At 34.0% G+C, this 22,700-nt stretch overlaps 2 protein-coding genes across 4 annotated transcripts in view; both read right to left on the minus strand.

Moving 5' to 3' along the window:
• The window catches only part of LOC145728226 (uncharacterized), a 71,594-nt gene that overhangs the window by 13,462 nt on the left and 35,432 nt on the right, over positions 1-22,700 (minus strand). For 2 of the 3 annotated variants that reach the window (XM_081978307.1, XM_081978299.1), the window contains exon 1: positions 12,115-12,303. The exons of the other annotated variant lie outside the window; for it this stretch is intronic. In XM_081978307.1, coding sequence (XP_081834433.1) covers positions 12,115-12,159 — 45 coding nt within the window. In that variant the 5' untranslated portion in view covers positions 12,160-12,303. Of the gene's footprint in view, positions 1-12,114; positions 12,304-22,700 lie in introns of those variants that run through there. 3 annotated transcript variants of the gene reach the window in all.
• Positions 13,417-14,010, minus strand: LOC145740031 (uncharacterized). The gene has a single exon (XM_081995349.1). It carries the CDS (start codon positions 14,008-14,010, stop codon positions 13,417-13,419), a length of 594 nt encoding a protein of 197 aa, XP_081851475.1.

Consider the following 22,700-nt stretch of genomic DNA (forward strand, 5'->3'; position numbering starts at 1 on the left):
TTGAAATCTCATAATCGCCTTGAATACTGTATTTATGTATTGAATTCTGCAGCTTCAACTGAATACTAATAGTCAGTCTCTGATTTTAACCTCACTTTACTTTTCGTTTTTATCTGTTGGCAGTTGGCATTACGCAAAACGGCAAGTTTGATCAAATAAGTTGGATGAAAATAGAACCTGTCCTATTTGGTGAAAAATTTGAAGTAAAATTATTTGAAGGTAAATTTGACATAAAATTTTGTTTTACACTGTTAAAATTTGTCCTTGAAGCAGCTTCATGAATAAATTCATGAATTTCTTTGACATCAAAGTGCGGTGTAAAACCTGCTTAAGTCTATGAAGAATGTAAAAATTGTTTTTTAAGTTTGCTATGTCAATAACTTGGTGAAGATAGTCTTGAAACTCGATTTTCCAAGCTGAAAGCAGTTTTGAAGCACTAAAAATAGTCCAGAGATCGAAGAAAATTAAAAAGCACGAAATTTTCCGTTTCCAAGACAATTTTTAAGTTGGGTTGGGTTAGTTTTGGGTCTTTGACCGTAATAACGTGTAATAAAGTGCTTGTTCCAAATTTGATCAATATTGCTCCAACGGCCTGACAGTTATGACAAAAAAAAAAACGATTTTTTAAACAGAAATTTGAAGGACTGTATTTTCCTTAAGAAGCACTTTTCAGGAAAATGACATAATGAATGTCAACTTATTTTTTAATTGGCTATGGATTGGTGAATTATTGACATTTAAAACTGGACCACCCTGTATATTGTGACGTTTGAATAAACCTCCTGTAAAGGTGGATTTATAGTTCTGTTTCCGTAAAACATAATTACATAAAAATAAGCCTTTCAATTCATAGTTTTGCCGTAAATCCGTAAATGACTTGTTTACATTTTTAGTGGCATTAGGATTTTTGTTTAAAATGGATTTTGACGATGCTTTTATAGTGGCGGCTGTTGGAATATTGTGTTGTGCGTTACTAAAGAAAAAAAACAGGAAAATTAATAAAAAAAGATCCAAATTAAGTTTTTATAAAACATATTTTTTGCATTACAATTCCATGTTTTAATTTTACGTTTTTATGTTTTACGTCTGTATATTTTACAGAAACAGAACTATGAATCCACCTTTATAGTAACGAAGTTAGCACGTGTCACACCTGTCATCTTTAAAGAAACAGAAAAATAAGTGGCTAACTAACAATAAATGAAAACAAATCAGGTTTTGTGCACAGCACTTAAGTGCAAGTTTGGACATTAAAAAATAAAGAAAACTCAGGAAGAAAACCTAGAACCACTATAGAAGGTAGATAAACATGTTTAGGTACCCGGTGGTTGGAAACCACAAGAGCTATTCGATGATCAAGTCATCCAATTTTGGACTTGCTGCTACTGTCCACCCTGTATAAAGTGGTACAAACAGTATCAGTTTGCCTGAAGAACAACTCTAGGAGCCAATAACATCGTGTTTATTTTTATGGATTTTATCTGTGATCATTGACAATAATTTCCTTATTAATAACACTATGTGGAACACAATCAGTATCGCAGCATTTACAAAGTAAATACGAAGTATAATCGCCGCAAAAGACTTTTTCCTAATTGACAGCGAATAAACAACGCGTCAAGAAGAACGTAAATATTTTATAATTTATGTCCTCCTGTCATCCGATTAATATAAACATAATAAATTAAATTCGGATAAAATGAGTGTTCTTGTGGCAGATTAAACATTAGGTTAGATCAAAACTCTCGTGTTTTGAACGTAGAGACGATGAGTGAATGATTCGGTGCACGAGTACCAGTTTCTCAAGTCCATCTAAACGCAACCTTAGACTTATCGCCCGATTAACCGACAGTAGTAAAACTGACCTTCATTTTTATTAACAACCATGTATAATAACATTTTTTGAAAACGAGTGGTGGTGGTACTGAAACGCTTCCGCTTTTCGGCAACAAGTGCCATAAATCATCTCAAGGCCGATTCAAGGAAGAAAAGGTTAAAACCGAAATTGCAACAATTGCTGACGCAAACCGAATGGGTCGTTAAAGTAATTAGCCTAAACGGCGATTAATTGAAAAAACGAGCTTGAAAGCTTATTTTCTTATCGAACGCTTTCATTGACGTGTCAAATGGATTTTTTTCGGACATTTAGAAACCGTTTGCAACTAAATCGCGTGCGAAACAATTAACAATAATCGTATATTTCTGATATATCAGAGTGTTTTGTGGTAATGTTTTTCAGGATTTAGTCACTATATTTTGTTGTTCGGGAGGTCAGCACACTCAAAGTTCAACACGTTCCTGGAAAGTCAATTATCTGTTCAGGAAATGTGGTAATATAATGTCAAGTTGTCAAGGATCAACAAAAGGTTGTGGTGCATTTTGATGAATCAATTTGCATACTGCATGGTGGCAATAAATTAATAAGAAATTCATTACTGTATTTGACAGTAAGTCACAGGTTCCTTGCTTTTGCAAAAAACTACGCTGTCAAAAAATGATGTCACAATGCTCTCCTAAGCTGATATTGTAATCTGTTGTAGTGTAGAATGTAACTCTTTTGCGCACGTGTGAAATAGTGTTATGTTTCTACTGCTATTGGCCGAACAGATATAGAATCACAGTCTAATTCTAACTGTGAGATAAAAAAGAACCCAAATACCGCTTATCTTATTAGTAAAACAATGGTTAGTCATCGGCATTGACAGTTGGCAACAAAACATTGCATTCCGACATTGCGTTTTGTTATAAAAGGACAACTTTTCAAATTTTTATTACCATTACAATATACAGGACGTCCCACGACTAAAGACATTCGATATAAGAAAGACAACCTAGAAAATTTGACAACATAGCCAATAATAAAACAGACATGTTTTTTACCTCGATCTATAATCAGGAAATCAGGTAAATCTAAAACAATAGATTAATGATCAATGGCGGCCACTGTGTACGAAATCCTAACTCCAAAATTGACCGCCAGAGGTCGTATATCTTCTCTTGAAACGCTAATTTATGTTTATGTTTCTGTAATAACACAAAGTTTTTAACAAAACTATGTTAAATGACGTCAAAAAACTATCAAATTACAACACCGTGACGTCAAATTCTCTCCGCATGCTTTTCAATTGTGTTAGTTATGTCAATCTACTTTCTATTGTAAGACAGTATTGTAAATGTCATTCTTATGCCACAAAATATCAGAAAAAGTAAGGTTAGTTGACTTTTGCGCCATTTGCACCGTCGTATTTTAAGCATAGCTTAAGTTAAGTGTGGTTTAGAGTGTGACTTTTTTCACCTGTACTGTCACAGCCTGATCCACACTTAAATTAAGCTCGGCTTACAAAACGACGACGACGGTGCAAACCGGGGTTAGTATGATATACAATACTTTGGATTAAAATAAACATAAGAGAATCAAGGGTGAGGTAACTAGCATTTGTAAGGTTAGGTTGGAACTAGAGTATTGCTGTACTATTTCAATCATCTTTGATAGAGAAGGATACACAAACTCTAGTTAGCAATAAAAATAATAAAATTGCTAATGGGTACAATGTGGTCAAGAGCATTAAAATAGAGATATTATGTGTAAGTCATTTACGTGTGTTTTCAAAATTACTCGATATTAGCTTATTTACCAAATACTTTATATTTATATACAGACAATATCCTATATTGCAACTTTTGAGCATGGTTTGACAGTTTTGATGTTAGTGACAGTTGTCACGTGATTGTAGAACACTGTTTAGTTAGACGGTCACGGGACAATCGGCAAAATATCTGTCAATAATCTCAGAAACACGTTTTATATCAAATACTGCAAGAAAACGTTTTTAAATCCTGATTTTTGCAACTTTTGAGCGTGGTTTGACGGTTTTGACATTAGTGACAGTTGCGACGTGATTGTAGAACACTATTTGGCTAGACGGTCACGTGACAATTGGCAAAATAACTGTCATAAATCTCAGAAACACGTTTTATATCAAATATTGCAAGAAAACGTTTTTAAATCCTGATTTTTGCAACTTTTGAGCATGGTTTGACAGTTTTGACGTTAGTAACAATTGTCACGTGATTGTAGAACACTATTTAGTTAGACGGTCACGTGACAATTGTCCAAATAACTCTCATAAATCTCAGAAACATGTTTTATATCAAATACTGCAAGAAAACCTACCTAAACCCTGATTTTTGCAACTTTACAGCACGGTTTGACAGTTTTAACGTTATTGACAGTTGTCACGTGATTTCAGAAGACTATTTAGCTAGACTATGAAGTGACAATTGTCAAAATAACTGTTAAATCTCAGGAAATCGTCTTGTTTCGAAAACTATGTTAAAATGTAATTCTTTTGCAAATTCTAGTAAAATTTTGACAATTCTGTCAATAGTGACAGACATCACGTAGTTTTAGAGAATAATTTGGAGTAAAAAAATTACTGTTTCAAGCGCATTTTTAGAATCCTTATTTAATTTCCTATTCAATAAACTGAAAAAGTATATAAAACGGTAGATTATATACAAAAAACAGAAGAACGGTAGAAGAACTACAAAAACGGTAGACCTGGCAACATTGGCCTTTAGTAGGCTGTACATTTGGAGATTGGTTAAATTATCGATACTTTGATACTGCGCATGCGCAGTTTACGTCTGATTCTAGTGAGCTGTGCATCACGTGCTACGGTGCCTACCAATGAAATGAAATTTAATGTTATGTCATATGTCAAAACAATATTTTTCATCAGTGTTGCCAACAGTTGCGTTTGTTCCCTATTTTCCTACAATATTGTGGTTCAATTCTAACTTGAAGGTTACAGAATTCATACTTTCAGTAATAGTGTAGTATTAATTATACTTTATATTACAAAACTTTAAATATTACCGAAATAAATTAATTAATAATAAAATCTATTAACTACGTAATTTTTGACCAATATTATTTATCATTATACCAATATTATTACGAACAAAACTAACGGTATATAACCTCTAAGGTATTTGTGATTTACTTAGTGTAATATTTATTTAAAAAAAAATTTACCGTTGTGAGATGGTATGGGTTTTTTTTGAAAAAACAGAAGAGTTTAGGTGGAAGAAATGTTAGAAGATTAGGTTAGGTTTAGAAACAAAAATAAAAAGCGGACATTCATAGGACAAAATTAGGTTAGAATCGTCGTTTTGCTCATTTTCAGACCTTTTTTGATTTAAAAATTAGTTATTATTTGTAAATTAAGTGTGAACATTATTGATAAGCTTTATTTCTGTGTTCTAGTTGATTGTTTTAGTCACAAAATGCAGTATAAAAACAAGTTGTCCTACACAAACAACCAGTCAACGGTTTTCTTGAAAAGTCTTATTTTAGTGGAAGTTTTAAGCTGTAGTATCTTGTTTTATCAGAATGAGTTAAAATGAGATGACAGGTACTCTATTATCGTTCATTGGTCAATAGGTTATTACGTCAGTCTGGCGGGCTTTTTAAACAAAAACGTAATTTTGCAATATTTTCCGGACTTAAAGTGAGTATTTTCAAAAACACAAAAAAAAATTGAAGTGAGATGAAGTATAAGAATACCTCCAGTATAGTAATCCTGTTATTTTAAAAAAAGACCTTTGCTAAGCTGAAAAAATGCCAATATCTAAAATACCAAACCAAATCGGAAATAAAATAAACTAACACATCAGAAAATTAAATATTTTTAATAAATCTTATTAAAAATCTAAGTTACAAACAGTTCTACCGTCACTTTAATAAGAAAAGTGGCCATTTCTATTTTCTATTATTTTTAAGGCAAAAGTTGAAAAAACTGTTTATAAACGACATGTAACATGTTAATAAGAACATAGCCAAATTTTGTTTTGACTGGGTATTTTTATAGATATTATTTAGCACATTTTTGTTAAGGAAACGCTTTTTTTCTAATTACCAAGATTAACGTTTACAAACTTATATGTTTTAATATACCGTTGAAAATGTAAAAATCAACAGAATTAAATGAACTAAAAATATATAGGGTGTTCCATTTAAAAAAATATAACTTAGTGTCATATGTCAGAAACTAAACGTAATAGAAAAAAACTGACTACGCCATTGGATTCTACGTCAAAACTTCTACCGGAAACCGTTTTTTATTTTTTGATAACTTTAATAGCAAATGAAATACAGAGGAGGTTCCAAAATGACCAATTTTCAAAAGCCCCCCGCATCTTTGAAACAAAAGAAGTTTGCGCCGCCCACTCTTCGCCAGTCATCTCAGCTCAGAAAAAGAGATCAGAACACGTATGCTACTTTTTTTCTATCTATTACCGTTTTCCCTGTACCCCGTAAAACCATCGAAAATGCAGCACCCTGTACAAGGACAGCTGTTACATATATGCATTGTAGTGTCACTTGTCATTATGTCATGTTGATTGAATTTGTCTGTTATTTCTCAGGTAAGAAAATACTACCTACAACTGGTATTCAAATGGTTAATAAGAGTTTTAATTGGGAAAGTCTTAGGAACAACAAAGAAACCTCTTTTTTGCATTGCGTGCTGCCATTTAATCGAATTACCCGTTTAACATTTACTGAGCAAACAATAAGCAAGTCACATTCACCAACAGAAGAATTAAGATAAGTCGTAACCTTGCTAAATAACATCAAATGATGCTAAAAACGTTCGATTTTATCTCGAACCTTGACTGCATCCATATGAATGATTGCAATTTGGCCTATCCCACATACTCTGTGGTAAAGCAACGCGCTCTCTTGTACTGAAAAAACGAACCCTCGTGTTTTCTTTTGCCGTCAATTAAACGCTCGTTAAAACTCAGTGAAAAAATGCGGAAATATCAAAAAATGTAAGCCGATTATTTAGTTGGTACAAAAACCCTAAGTCAAATCAGGTTCTATGACCCTGGAATGTTTTTATCTTTGTGCAGGTGGGGTCGACGGTCCCAACTCGTCGTGGGTTCGTTGCTGGTGCCTCATCTATCTCGATGACCGAATGAACTAATGTCACTCTTTAATAGGGTTCAAATTAATATTGCATAAAAATAATTGGGAGAGCGCAATCCGATCGCGGGACCACACCAGCTGTGGCTAATGAAGGTCGTAATTCACGAAACGTTTTATTAGATAGCGTGTGGCCGCTCTCGAACTCTCATTTAACTCGGATTTGTTTTAATTTAGCCGAAACACTCGACGTATTTGTAGAGAGACAGGCAGTCTCAGCTAATTCTACAAAAACATGTTCGATCAAACAGGACCGGATTTGCCAAATATTGGATCAAACCACGTCCAGTAGATTTTTACTCTGTTTCCTGTTTTTTTTTTGCTATTTTGTGGATGAATTGAAAACGTGCTCTAGAAGTTGTATAGTGTTTTTTCCTGGTTATTGAATAGGAAATTTAATGAGGATTCCAAAAATGAGCTTAAAACTGTCATTTTCTCACTCCAAGTTTGACAAGCCATTTTGTCCCTGCCTGTCTTTTCAAACTGTGTTTTTGGCAGTTCAAACTTTGACACCGATTTTCTCCCTGACTGTACGAAATTTTGTAGTATTTTTCAGGTTACTGAATAGAAAATTTAATGAGGATTCCAAAAATGGGCTTAAAACTGTAATTTTTATACGCCAAGTGGGTTTTACCAGCGATTTTGTCTTTGACTGTCCTTTCAAACTGTGTTTCTGGCAATTCAAACTTTAACACCGATTTTCTCCTTCGCTGTATCAAATTTTGTATTGTTTTTTAGATTATTGAATAGGAAATTTAATGAGGATTCCAAAAATGTGCTTAAAACTGTAATTTTCTTACTCCAAGTCGGTTTTACCAGCGATTTTCTCCTTGATTGTCCTTTCGAACTGTGTTTCTGGCAGTTCAAACTTTGACACCGATTTTCTCCCTGACTGTACCAAATTTTGTAGTGGTTTTTCAGGTTATTGAATAGAAAATTTAATGAGGATCCCAAAAATGGGCTTAAAACTGTCATTTTCTCACTCCAAGTTTGATAAGCCATTTTGTCCCTGACTGTCTTTTCAAACTGTGTTTTTGGCAGTTCAAACTTTGACACCGATTTTCTCCCTGACTGTACCAAATTTTGTAGTATTTTTCAGGTTACTGAATAGAAAATTTAATGAGGATTCCAAAAATGTGCTTAAAACTGTCATTTTCTTACTCCAAGTCGGTTTTACCAGCGATTTTCTTCTTGATTGTCCTTTCGAACTGTGTTTCTGGCAGTTCAAACTTTGACACCGATTTTCTCCCTGACTGTACCAAATTTTGTAGTATTTTTTTTAGATTATTGAATAGGAAATTTAATGAGGATCCCAAAAATGGGCTTAAAACTGTAATTTTCTTACTCCAAGTGGGTTTGACAAGCCATTTTGAACCTGACTGTCTTTTCAAACTGTGTTTCTGTCAGTTCAAATTTTGACACCGATTTTCTCTCTGACTGTACCAAATTTTGCAGTATTTTTGAAGATTATTGGATACGAAATTTAGTGAGGATTCCAAAAATGTTCTTAAAACTATTATTTTCTTACTCCAAGTGGGTTTGACAAGCCATTTTGTCCCTAACTGTCTTTTCAAACTGTGTTTCTGGCAATTCAAACTTTAACACCGATTTTCTCCTTCGCTGTATCAAATTTTGTATTGTTTTTTAGATTATTGAATAGGAAATTTAATGAGGATTCCAAAAATGTGCTTAAAACTGTCATTTTCTTACTCCAAGTGGGTTTTACTAGCGATTTTGTTCGTGACTGTCTTTTTAAACTGTGTTTCTGGTAGTTCAAATTTTGACACCGATTTTTTCCCTGAATATACCAAATTTTGTTTTTTTTTAGATTATTGAATAGGGAATTTAATGAGGATTCCAAAAATGTGCTTAAAACTGTCATTTTCTTGCTCCAAGTGGGTTTTACCAGCCATTTTGTCCTTGACTGTCCTTTCAAACTGTGTTTCTGGCAGTTCAAATTTTGACACCGATTTTTTCCCTGACTGTACCAAATTTTGTAGTGCTTTTTCAGGTTATTGAATAGAAAATTTAATAAGGATTTCAAAAATGTGCTTAAAACTGTCATTTTCTTGCTCCAACTGGGTTTGACAAGCCATTTTGTCCCTGACTGTCTTTTTAAACTGTGTTTCTGGCAGTTCAAACTTTGACATCGATTTTCTCCCTGACTGTACCAAATTTTGTAGTGTTTTTTAGATTATTGAATAGGGAATTTAATAAGGATTCCAAAAATGAGCTTAAAACTGTTATTTTCTTCCTCCAAGTGGGTTTGACAAGCTATTTTGTCACTGACTGTTTTTTCAAACTGTGTTTCTCGCAGTTCAAATTTTGGCACCAATATTCTCCCTGACTGTCCCAAATTTTGTAGTGTGTTTTTAGATTATTGAATAGGAAATTTAATGAGGATTCCAAAAATATGCTTAAAACTGTCATTTTCTTATTCCAAGTAAGTTTGACAAGCCATTTTGTCCCTGACTGTCTTTTCAAACTGTGTTTCTGGCAGTTCAAACTTTGACATCGATTTTCTCCCTGACTGTACCAAATTTTGTAGTATTTTTCAGGTTACTGAATAGAAAATTTAATGAGGATTCCAAAAATGTGCTTAAAACTGTCATTTTCTTGCTCCAAGTGGGTTTTACCAGCGATTTTGTTCCTGACTGTCTTTTCAAACTGTGTTTCTGGCAGTTCAAACTTTGACATCGATTTTCTCCCTGACTGCATCAAATTTTGTAGGGTTTTTTTTAGATTATTGAATAGGAAATTTAATGAGGATTCCAAAAATGTGCTTAAAACTGTCATTTTCTTGCTCCAAGTGGGTTTTACCAGCCATTTTGTCCTTGACTGTCCTTTCAAACTGTGTTTCTGGCAGTTCAAATTTTGACACCGATTTTTTCCCTGACTGTACCAAATTTTGTAGTGCTTTTTCAGGTTATTGAATAGAAAATTTAATAAGGATTTCAAAAATGTGCTTAAAACTGTCATTTTCTTGCTCCAACTGGGTTTGACAAGCCATTTTGTCCCTGACTGTCTTTTTAAACTGTGTTTCTGGCAGTTCAAACTTTGACATCGATTTTCTCCCTGACTGTACCAAATTTTGTAGTGTTTTTTAGATTGTTGAATAGGGAATTTAATAAGGATTCCAAAAATGAGCTTAAAACTGTTATTTTCTTCCTCCAAGTGGGTTTGACAAGCTATTTTGTCACTGACTGTTTTTTCAAACTGTGTTTCTCGCAGTTCAAATTTTGGCACCAATATTCTCCCTGACTGTCCCAAATTTTGTAGTGTGTTTTTAGATTATTGAATAGGAAATTTAATGAGGATTCCAAAAATATGCTTAAAACTGTCATTTTCTTATTCCAAGTAAGTTTGACAAGCCATTTTGTCCCTGACTGTCTTTTCAAACTGTGTTTCTGGCAGTTCAAACTTTGACATCGATTTTCTCCCTGACTGTACCAAATTTTGTAGTATTTTTCAGGTTACTGAATAGAAAATTTAATGAGGATTCCAAAAATGTGCTTAAAACTGTCATTTTCTTGCTCCAAGTGGGTTTTACCAGCGATTTTGTTCCTGACTGTCTTTTCAAACTGTGTTTCTGGCAGTTCAAACTTTGACATCGATTTTCTCCCTGACTGCATCAAATTTTGTAGGGTTTTTTTAGATTATTGAATAGGAAATTTAATGAGGATTCCAAAAATGTGCTTAAAACTGTCATTTTCTTATCCAATCATGAAGTTACGGTAAAACTCCACATTATGTAAAAATTAGTATTGCATTTCTATCATCATTTATTATGCCCCAAAGTTTAGTGTCATGTTTTAGAACCCGCATTCTTTGTTATCACACAATTGAAAAGTTACTTTCTAGTACCTGCCCTTTAAACACTTTTATAGGTAGGGTACGGGTCTTTTTAGACTGTAAGGTGTTACAGGTTGGTATGCATAACATTCCTTTTTACAAGCTTCCTTCATTTCGTTTAACCTCAATTACATTCTTGGTTTTCTCTATAATCATTTCATTACTCAATAGTGTGTTTGTCAGTAGTGTCAGTTTTAAAAAGTCGAGTTAATTTTTTACTCATTAATAGAAGGATTAAGTGCGTTGAGCGTCACAAAAAAAGAAGAATTTTTTGAAATGAATGAGCTGGCTAATTGCCGTGAATTTTTTTTAAAGAAGACTGATTAGTTGTTTTCAAACCAAACAAGTTTGAAAGAAGAATTAAGTTTTTTAGCGTCACAAAAAAAGAAGAGCGGATGAATGTATTGAATTGATTGTAAGCTGGCTTATTGCCTAGAAATTTTTAAAGAAACCTCTGAACTGATAACAAAGCGAAATATATTTTAATGAAAATTGAGTTCTTATAGTCAGAAAAGAAGAGCTGAGGAATGTTGGATTATGTAGGATTGATTGAGCTGGCTTCTCCTTATAAACACAGAGAGAAAGATATGGTTGGCCCAGAAATCGTAAAAGAAGACCGACTAATCGGTTTCAAACTTCAAACTAGACGAGTATTAAAAAAGTATTTTTTTGAGTGTCATAAAAAGAAGAGCGGAAGAATGTATTTTGGTGGCCTTCCACTTTTCTTCTAGTTGTAAATTGAGATTCTATTTTTAATTTCCCAAAGTTATATTTTTTTCAACTTTTTGACAGGAACCTAATACTTGCTCTAGTACTAGCTTACTCGATAGGATTGTTATTTAATATAGGTCACGTGTACTTGAATGTGATAGTACCCAAATAAATATTTTTTTTTCTCTGATACTAAAAACATAGTTTCAAAAACCACTTATTTTAATGACACATGAAGAACGTAATTATTATTTGCATAAATTGCATGTATGAAAACAGTCTCTAACCTATCTAAACTTTGTTACTTTAAACTAAAAAAGTAGCATATTTGAAATCATTTTGGTACTACCGCTTAGCTCTGATAGTTTAAAAGGTTGTCTGCCCTTTTATCAGTAGCTGCCGGTACCACTATCACAATTCCCTATAACTCAGTTTCGTAAGGAGTTTCTGAAGAATATCTCTGAAAATAAGCAGTACTTACACACTGCAACATTTAGCCTTAAAACTAAGTCCAGTAGTATCACCCGGTACCACTAAAACGATAAACCTTAATAATTCACCTTTAAATTCAGTTTAAAGTAATCCAAAAGGGGGCGTCGGTTCATCCAAGGAAGATCTCGGTACCCAAAACAAACAGAACCAGATTTCAGAACAAAAACACACGCACACGCGATCGAGTACCCTCGACTCTGCTCGTACCTATTGTGGTGCGCCGAACAGACTTCAAAGTACTACTGGACCGTGTCCGAGCCCAGATAAGCTGTGAAAAGTCAAGATGTCAATAGACGGACCCTGATTGGTACTGCTTTACAGGCACGTATTAAGGGCCTGGTCAAGGTACCATTTTGCTATTCAGTGTCTGTGCAATTTTCATTGCGTGTCTTAAAGTTGTTACAGGTTTTATTCAGAGTATCAATCAATTCTTATTCCGTCTCTGCGGTACCATCTCTAGGTCACATGACCGCGGTGAATGAAATACGAAAGGAGAGCTTTGACAGGCAGTGCACATTTGTTTTACTACACTTTTACTACTACCGTTTACTATACGCTTCAGCTTTTTCACGCTTTTTGTTCAGATTTTACCTTTTCTGATCAGGTTTTTTTTGATTTGTTCGATTGCGCATTTTTTTCGCTGTGGTCTACGCTAAAGTAGTTAAATATGTTGGTTTTGAATACGTTCCAGTTTTTGTGTACATGGACAGTTCGTGAAAGTTTGAATAAACCACTCTAATAGCATATTTCTGTTTTTTTGCTAACGTGCTAGGAGTGCTTACTTAGCGTCTAAGCCGCTAACGTCAAGTAAACAATTATTTTGATTTTGATTCCATGAGACATGACAGCTGTCACCCTGGAAGTAAAATATCAGACAATACAAATTTGTGAAATAAAAAATATTTTGGAGTTCAAAAAGGCAACCATCTTTCTGTCTCTATTTACATAAGAAAAGTGAAAGGCCAGCTGAATCGTTACAATATATTCTTCCGCTCTTCTTTTTCTGACGGTGATATAAGTCAATTCTTCTTTAAATCTTGTTTGGTTTGAAATCGATTAGTCGCAGTTTTTACAATTTCTGAGCCAACCAAGTTCAAGTTGAAATACAAAAGTTATCCGGGCTTATAAGCCGTGGTCGGTGTCTGGCGCAAGACATCTAGACCAGTGGGGGGGCTGCACATGCGCATAACGGCGCGCAAGAAGTCTGGCGCAAGGTTCGTTTCCATTCCGGATCTAACAAGGTGATCTCTTCCTTTCTGTTGATGATGTTTTCGTGCTTAAAGATCTCAATGGCTTCTCTAGTTAATCTAGGATAGTAACGCTGTGATAGATCCAAAACCTCCACCTCTTCAAAACGAATATCATGTCCTCTAGAAAGTGCATGTTCTGCTACCGCTGATTTTTCGGTCTGTCCTAGCCTGCAACTTCTCTTGTCCCCCTATTCTCGTGTTGACACTACGTTTAGTCGTTCCAATGTATGCGGATCCACAACTGCAAGGGATCCTGTAAACTCCAGAAGCCGATAAAGGATCCCGTTTGTCCTTGGGCGATCTGAGACTCTGTTGTATCGTGCGGGTTGGTTTAAAGACGGTCTTGACATTGTGCTTCTCTAAAATCCAACCAACTTTCTCTTCAACATCCCCCGTTTGTTGTCTACGTAGTTCGATATTTTTTGGGCGAGTGACTTTGTTGAATTGTTGTCTACTGTATCTGTTCCATCCGAAAACCCTTTCCAGATGTTTAAGCTCCTTTTCTAATTCTGATGGTTCGCAAATCCTTTTTGCCCGCTGCGATAGGGTTTTGATCCCTCCTCTTTTTTGGTTAGGGTGATGATTAGATCCACTATTGAGATAATGATCCGTGTGTGTTGGTTTTCGATACACCGTGTGAGCCAGTGTTACATTAGGTTTCCTTGTCACCATTACATCCAGGAAAGATAGACGTCCTTCTTTTTCGGTCTCCATAGTAAATTGAATTCTTGGATTTACGGAGTTTAGATGTACCAAGAATCGCTACAGTTCGTCTTCACCGTGGCTCCAAACTACAAAGGTATCGTCAACGTATCCAAACCAGCACTTTGGTTTCTTTGGAGCAGTGTACTTCAATGTTTCCATAAAATAGTTTGCTATTACCGGACTGAGAGGACTACCCATTGCTACACCATCATTCTGTTCGAAGAATTCACCCTGCCACTGGAAGTAAGTGGTGGTTAGGCAGTGTCTGAACAATTTGGCGATGTCCAGTGGAAAATCTCGTCTCCATAGCCGTTTTGATGGGTACCATAGTGAATAAAGAAACATCAAAACTCACAAGGACGTCACCTGGAGATAAAGTTAAGGAATGCAATTTGTCCACAAAATGTGCTGAGTCTTTGATGAAGCTGTCCGTCTTTCCTATTTTTGGTTGAAGGAGTGTCGGTGTAAGGTACTTTGCTATCTCATACGTAGGGCCTCCTATGACACTAACGATGGGTCTCAGAGGTACATCCAGCTTGTGTATTTTAGGCAAATCATAAAGTCTGAGTGGAAGGGCCTCTGTCTTTTTGAGTTTCAAGATATCCTCAGCAGCGACAGTCGTGGAATCTTTAATAAGTTGGTTTGTGGTTCTAAGTATTCGACCTGTTGGATCACGTGGCAACTTCTTGTAGGTTATGGGATCCAGAAGGGTTTCGATCTTCCGTTCGTAGTCAGTTGTTGATATGATCACTGTTGCGTTTCCTTTATCAGCAGATAAAATGAGGATCTCTCTGTCTTGATTGAGTGTTTTAAGAACTGTTCTTTCTCCAAAAGTGAGATTTTTGGGGGGCTTTGCTCGCTGCAGAATCCGTGACGTTTCTGCTCTTATGTGTTCCGCGGTATGTATTGACAACGACCGTATTTCACTCTCCACATTTGCAATGATTTCCTCTACCGGCAGCTTTGCAGGTACTATCGCAAAATTTCCTCCTTTGCTCAAAACACTCTGTTCATCAGCAGATAGTTCCTTTTGAGTAAGATTGACAATGGTTCTACGTTGTCTGTCTTCAGGCTAAAGTGCGCCATCTTCGTGGGTTTTCGGTTATTTGTCAAATATGTCTTTGCCTAGAAATGACGACTGACAAGCTTGCGGTTATGTGATTTTGCTGTTCTTCGTGCGGTTTTCCAGTGATTTTTAAATTTTATTTTTAAACATTAATCTGTGAAGTACATTAGTCTTTGCCCAAATACGTTGCTGTAAACTTGTTTTCCAGTCTGTTGCCAACCCTAAGCCACTAATTAGCCAAACTATACTTCACATTACAGTGTGAATTATCCCTCCTGTCCAATTTCGTTTGGTCTTTTTACGATTATCAACAACAGGATCTTTATTTAGGATGGGGTAGTTCCCAACCCCCCAGGAAGCGTTTTTTATTTGTGTTCCTTTTTCACCCTACCCATAAATCCTAATGTACTATCTGACAGAGGTGTTACGTGATTATTACGTTTTCTTGGACATAGCAAAGGTAATTGACGTTGTTTCCGTTTGGCACGTTTTTACCTAAAAGCTCGTAAAACGTGTAAAAAGCCAAAGCGGGAATTTTGTCTGATAATAATGGCCATAACTGAAATGTAATGTTGATTCAAGGTGGAGTAGGATTGTTTGAGCAGTCAGATCACGTGACTTTTTCTATTGGAACTGTCGACCAACTAATTTGCGATATTGCAATATCTTGTAAATTTGCGCTTCAATGATGAATTCCGATCCAAAGGCGTTATGATATAAAAATCACACAACGGTCACGTGACCATTAAAAAGAGTTGTCAAGTGACGTCACAGTTTTGTCTAAGTAACAGGCTACACTGCCTGTCAGATAAGCCATAAAAGTGACACTCTTTTTGTGTAAATTCAGTTTCCTGTTTGCTGGCAAGCAAGAGGGTGGCAAGAGACGCAATAACCTACAAAAATAATAGTTTAAGATCAATGAAAGTGCCATCTCGAAAACTTTGGGAATATCTTTTCGTCTTTTTCTTTTTTCGAAGACCGGAAAGAGAGAGAAATATGTAGATTAGCAAAGATTTCTAAATGAACATACTTTCGAATGAGTGAAATACGTGACCAAATCTTTTCAAATGCCAGGGAGAGAGAGATAACCATTTCATATCAATGCTAATCGACAAAGATAGAAAAAGCTCTGTAAATGACATGTGTCAATCTGTCGGAACGAATTTGAAGTCACGTGACTGCTCATTAGGTACTCTGAATGATATCATGTGTCAACTGTTACTATGCCATTTTAATCTAACTAATAATTATTAATTAACGGATCTAGTAACATAAATATTTTTTGCAAACTCACCTAAATCCATAAAAAAAAATTACGTTAAACAACATGCATTGTTGCCAATCCTTTTCCAAAGTAATTGTAAAAGTGACGTTTACCACATTAACTATTAACCAAACCTTTAAACTGTTGTGACGATAACCGGCCCTAAGCCGTTTACAAGAATATGTTTTAGTAGATTTTATCGGTCATAAAAAAGGTAAAACAAACATTACGAAACGTGTTTATTTCCAGAAGCTGTTTGGTAGGACCTTTATGGGTAGTTAACCGTAATGAAATAGGCCAGTGAATGGCATTGATGATGGCTGTTTGTGATTTCCTAAATAAATAAATTTTCCTTTAAAGGTATCGTTTTTTTTTTTAAATTTTCTAAACTAACACACATTATTGTTTTATAAGTTAGTAAATCAACCGTAACGTTGAAAATTTAAATGTCAATATATGAATTGGAATTTTTAGAATGCTAATTAACAGTATGTACTTAATTAAGAAAAAGATCATATTAAGCTAAGTTTAAGTTAAACTTAGTTGAGACTGTGACTTTTTCACTCGTTATGTCACCATTGTTGCCAAGTCAAAATATTTAATAGCGGTAGAATAATCGGTCAAAAACGGTAGATACAGTAGATAAAATATCATTTTAGCTGTTTTTTAATGATACACACACAATTTTAATGCTATAGTAACCATACTTCAGAAAACATATTTTCATTTTTTCAATAATTGATTTCAAGTTTTGATATTAGTGACAGATATCACGTGGTTTTAAAAAATAACTTAGCTAGACAATCACGTGACTAACTGTCATAAATCTCAGAGGCACATTTTATATTTAATACTGCAAGAAAACCTTTCTAAACTCTAGTTTTTGCAGCTTTTGAGCACAGTTTGACAGTTAAGCTAAGCAGTCACGTGACCCACTTAGAGTGAGAAAATGACAGTTTTAAGCACATTTTTAGAATTTTTATTAAATTTCCTACTCAAAAACCTAAAAAACAGTACAAAATTTAATACAATCAGCAAAAAATTGGGGTCATAGATTGAAATGTCAGAAACACAGTTTAAAAGAACAGTCAAGAATAAAATCGCCTTTAAAACCCACTTGGAGTGAGAAAATGACACTTTTAAGCACATTTTTGGAATCTTCATAAAATTTTCTATTCAATACCCTAAGAAACAGTACAAAATTTAGTACAGTCAGGGAGAAAAGCGGTGTTAAAGTACTGCTAGAGACAGTTTAAATTAAAAGGGCAGTCAGGCGCAAAATCGCCTGTAAAACCCACTTGGAGTGAGAAAATGACAGTTTTAAGCACATTTTTGGAATCTACATTAAATTTCCCATTCCATAACCTAAAAAAACAGTACAAAATTTAGTACAATCAGGAAAAAAAGCGGTGTCATAGTTTCAACTGCCAGAAACACAGTTTAAAAGAACAGTCGGGAACAAAATCGCCTGTATAACCCACTTGGAGTGAGAAAATGACTGTTTGAAGCACATTTTTGGAATCTACATTAAATTTCCCATTCCATAACCTAAAAAACAGTACAAAATTTAGTACAATCAGGAAAAAAAGCGGTGTCATAGTTTCAACTGCCAGAAACACAGTTTAAAAGAACAGTCGGGAACAAAATCGCCTGTATAACCCACTTGGAGTGAGAAAATGACTGTTTGAAGCACATTTTTGGAATCCTCATTAAATTTTCTATTCAATAACCTAAAAAAAACAGTACAAAATTTAGTACAGTCAGGGAGAAAAGCGGTGTTAAAGTTTAAACTGCCAGAAACAGTTTAAATTAAATAGACACAGGCGCAAAATCGCATGTAAAACCCACTTGTAGTGAGAAAATGACAGTTTCAAGCACATTTTTGGAATCTTCATTAAATTTCCCATTCAAAACCTAAAAAAACAGTACAAAATTTAGTACAGTCAGGAAAAAAAGGGGTGTCATAGTTTGAACTGCCAGAACCACAGTTTAAAAGAACAGTCAGGAACAAAATCGCCTGTAAAACCCACTTGGAGTGAGAAAATGACAGTTTTAAGCACATTTTTGGAATCCTCATTAAATTTTCTATTTAATAATCTAAAGAAACAGTACAAAATTTATTACAGTCAGGGAGAAAAGCGATGTTAAAATACTGCCAGAGAGTTTAAATTTAAAGGACAGTCAGGCGTAAAATCGCGTGTAAAACCCACTTGGAGTGAGAAAATTACAGTTTTAAGCACATTTTTGTAATCTTTATTAAATTTCCCATTTCATAACCTAAAAAAACAGTACAAAATTTAGTACAGTCAGAGAAAAAAGCGGTGTCATAGTTTGAACTGCCAGAAACACAGTATTTCTAATTTACCAGTAATTTTCCTGGTAAAGTAAAATATTTGATAATTTACCCATAACATATCTATCTCAAGTTTTCTTTTTTCAACCTGTCAATCCAAAAGTCAAGAGAAAACCGGACAAAAGTGTGTAAAAAGTATAAACTGTATAAAGTCAAATATAACAGAAAAAATATTAATTAAACAGCAAAACAATAATAATCAAATCGAGGGTCTTATAAGCGGGCATTATAACTTCTTAAACTTAATTTTATTTTGTTTCTAAGGACTATTATGAGCCAATAAAGTAATATCAACAAAAAATAAAAACATGGCAAACTAAAGACATTTGACAGTACTGACAAACAGACAAGAATAGTACTATTAAATTGACATAACTATAGTTTATGTTGATGACAGACAGATCAGTTTTCTTGTTAAAGGTCAATCATCATTAGGGTTAGAATACCACAAAACTTTCTGTTAGGTGGTTGAGTAATCCTGTGGGTCTTTTGTATTCCTTTATTACCATTAGTCAGAGACTAGATGACTAAAATATGAGTTTATTATACACCTGAGTATTAGTTAAAACGTAACAACATAAACGATTTGCAATATAGTCAAACAAAGAACACGAACGCCTTATTAAGAATATTGCGCAAAAATGACTTAGATTGGCGTCTTAATTCCACCAATCTACTTTCCTTTTTTGTTACGCGAATGGTATCGATGTTTTATTTCCTATTAAACAAATTAACTTAATAATAATAATTAATCCGTAGGCATATAGTTTAATGTATGCATGTTTTGTTTGCGGTAATGGTTACAGAAAATTGTCTGAAACAGCGATTAAGATATGGTTTACTCAAATAGGCAATTATTTGTAAAGCGATATTGTTACGCCGAGACAATTCTAAATACGGTATAGTTTGTTGCTAAGTGACTTTGTAACGCAACAACACACCCTAAATGAGAAAATTGTCCAAAATAGATCTTCATCATCGCCGAACTTTTCTTTTTGTTGCGTTTTGTGAAAACGATAAAATTTAACGACTTCCTTAGAAAATAAGGCTAAATAGACGATAATTTATTTTCTTAAAGTTGAGAGTTTTGTTGGTTTTATTCGGTCGTGTAGGTTTTGCTATAAATGGCCCACGCTTTAGTTCGTTTTTTTCATGATTGTAATGATTCAAGAAGAAAAAGGTTTCCAGAAAAATAGTCCCGTAAATCTTCGCACTTTTGTTTTCTCTTGACATTTAAATACTTTTGTAAAAGTGAGTAAATTTCTAAAATAAAAATTACTCATCCTTCTGGATTCTTTTTTAGATGTGAATTAAACGAAAAGTTTACCTGGAAATCAGCATTGTTTGTATACAGGGTGTCCCATAAGTAATGGTAAATAATTTAATGATGTATTTATGGGGTCAAAATGATTCGATTTAGCACAATTTACCTCAGACAAAAAGTCAACAGAAACAGAAATACAAGGAGTCAAAGTTAGTCCCCTTGGAGTTTCTTGCTAAAATTAGGTATTCGAGGGTGTTCGAGGGTGCCAAATTTCATTATCTACTCAGTTTTAAGCAAGCTTATAGAGGTCACCACCTAAAACCAGTGATTTGCTTTAAAATCACTCTTTTCAACTTTTTTCTGGTAAGGCGAAGTGACAACTGAAATCTGAGTATCGGTTTTCCAATATTTTTTTAACAAAAAAAGTATACTTAGTTGGCATCCTTAAGATCAACAGTTTACGAGATATTTGCCATTAAAGTATTCGGTGCCAAACATGATTGCAATTTGTAATCTTCTTGGAGGATGGAACCTTAGATCATTTCTGATTACAAGTGAGAAATTACTTAATAAAAAATTTTCTGAATCGTTGAATTGGTCGGAGAAGCCAAATATCATGACCAGCACCAAGTTCGAAAATTGGTCATCCAGATTTTTATCTGAAGCATTTTGTATATGAAGAAATAATAGATAACCAAGGCAAGTTAATAATTTCAACTTAAAATGCTGTTGAGACATTTTGGAACAATAATAGACAGTTATTTCAACCAATTTTTTAAAAAAAAAATTATAAATGCATTGAGGTCAATATTTTAATTGCAAAAAACTCGAAAACCGTTTGTTTTTAGGATACTTACTAGGTATACCTTTTTTGGCAAGAAGGTATTGGAAAACAGATATTCGGGTTACGCTGTCACTTGGCTATACCAGAAAAAAGTTATGTCGATTTTAAAGCGAATTAATTTCTGCAGGTGGCGACCTCTGCGTGGCTTAAAACTGCGTTGATAATTAAATTTGCTATCTTCAAAAACCCCCGATTATCTAATTTTACCAAGAAACTTCAAGTTATTCATGAGTAATTAAAAAAAGACCATTTTAAAAAAATAACTTTGACCCCCTGAGGTTGTGCTAAATCGAATTATATTGGTCCCTTAAATCCGCTATTAAATTATTTACCATTACTTATGGGACACCCTGTATATTAGCCTTAAAGTTTCGAGAACTTTCCGTTTTTTTTTTATCAAAAGTGAAAAATCTTTTTTTAGCAAATTTGCTTTTGTTCACAAAACGGAATGTCGTTTCTTGTGCTCTCTACCCCATAAGACAACTCAGATTTGAGGAAGAAATACCGAAAAAATTATAAAACAGATACTATGAAGAACAGAAGCAACTTGGTTTAATAAAGATCACTATTAAGTAGAAAATGATAGCAAATTATTTTGTTTTTTTTTTATCTCCAGAAACACAGTTTCAAAGGACAGTTAGTAACAAAATCAATTGTAAAACACACTTGGAGTGAGAAAATGACTGTTATAAGCACATTTTTGGAATCCTCATTAAATTTTCTATCTAATAACCTGAAAAAACTCAAACAAAATTTGGTGCAGTCAGGGAGAAAAGAGGTGTCTAAATTTGAACTACCAGAAACAAATCAGTGTATGTAATTTACCGGTCAAATTTTCTTGGTAACCGGTAATTTACCCATCACTATTTTTTACAGAATTATCACGTGACCTGGGTAAGGACGAATAGGGTGGTTGTCATTCATAACATCATGCGCATTTTACTAAATATGCAAATTACTAAGGGTATAGTAAAAAATACAAAACTCGTTTATTGGGTCACATACGTCATCTCCAACTAGGATCTCCGACATTTGGAGGGCAACACAAATAATAAATTTTATTTAAATGTTTTGCAACTGAAATTAGTTATTGATTTGAAATTCCGCCAGAAATTGCTGCTAGCTTAATTAAAAAGAGAAACAACTTATTAGATCATCAACTAATAAGTTGTGTGACCACTTAAAAAGCCTTGAACTTAGGTTATGTCCGCCCATAACCAAAAAAATGATTTTGGAAAACAATTCTTGCAAATTAATTTTCAGTTTTGCATTTTGACAATTATTGTCAAAACGTCAGGAATGATAAAGTGGCTGAAACTGAATTGACTAGCCTGACCTAGGTTTTTCTGACACTTCTATGGTGTTTCAATATTTCAAGTAATTTTTTTCATCGAGTGGGTTAATTCTTAAATTTCCATTTATTAATTGAGGTTAGTTTTCATTATCAAAATCTACCCGTCTTGTTGGCTAAACAGGGTTTTCTACGTATCATTTTAGTTCCATTTTTAAACTTTTTTAATTTCATTCAATCAATTTAAACAGCGTTTCAACTTTGTATTTGTAAACTTTTTTAAATTTTTGTAATATACCCATTACGTACCGGGTGACCCAATAAGACAAAATTTCTCAATATTTCAGGTTAGGAACGAGAATTTGAAAAACGGTTTCCACTGGCCACTGGGTTATTTGGCTACTTTTTCATAAAAAGTCATATCATTCCATTTGTTTTTTTTTGGAATTTGAGTCATGGTTTCAAAAGTAGCCCCCTGGCGCAGAAAGATTCAATTAAATTAACTGTATTTTGGTTGATTCTTATTGCCCAAGAAATGCTCTTTTCAACAATACCAAATTTGTTAAAATTGGTCAAACCGTTAAGAAGTTAAAGCAGGTTATTGCAAAAACAATTGA

Source organism: Ips typographus, linkage group LG1, assembly GCF_016097725.1.
Source record: "Ips typographus isolate SLU linkage group LG1, UJ_Ityp_2.0, whole genome shotgun sequence".
Classification (NCBI taxonomy): Eukaryota; Metazoa; Arthropoda; class Insecta; order Coleoptera; family Curculionidae; genus Ips; species Ips typographus.

Bases quoted from the DNA above. Each gene is read 5' to 3' on its own strand.
- LOC145740031 (XM_081995349.1), bottom strand. From the start codon at position 14,010: ATGGAGACCGAAAAAGAAGGACGTCTATCTTTCCTGGATGTAATGGTG.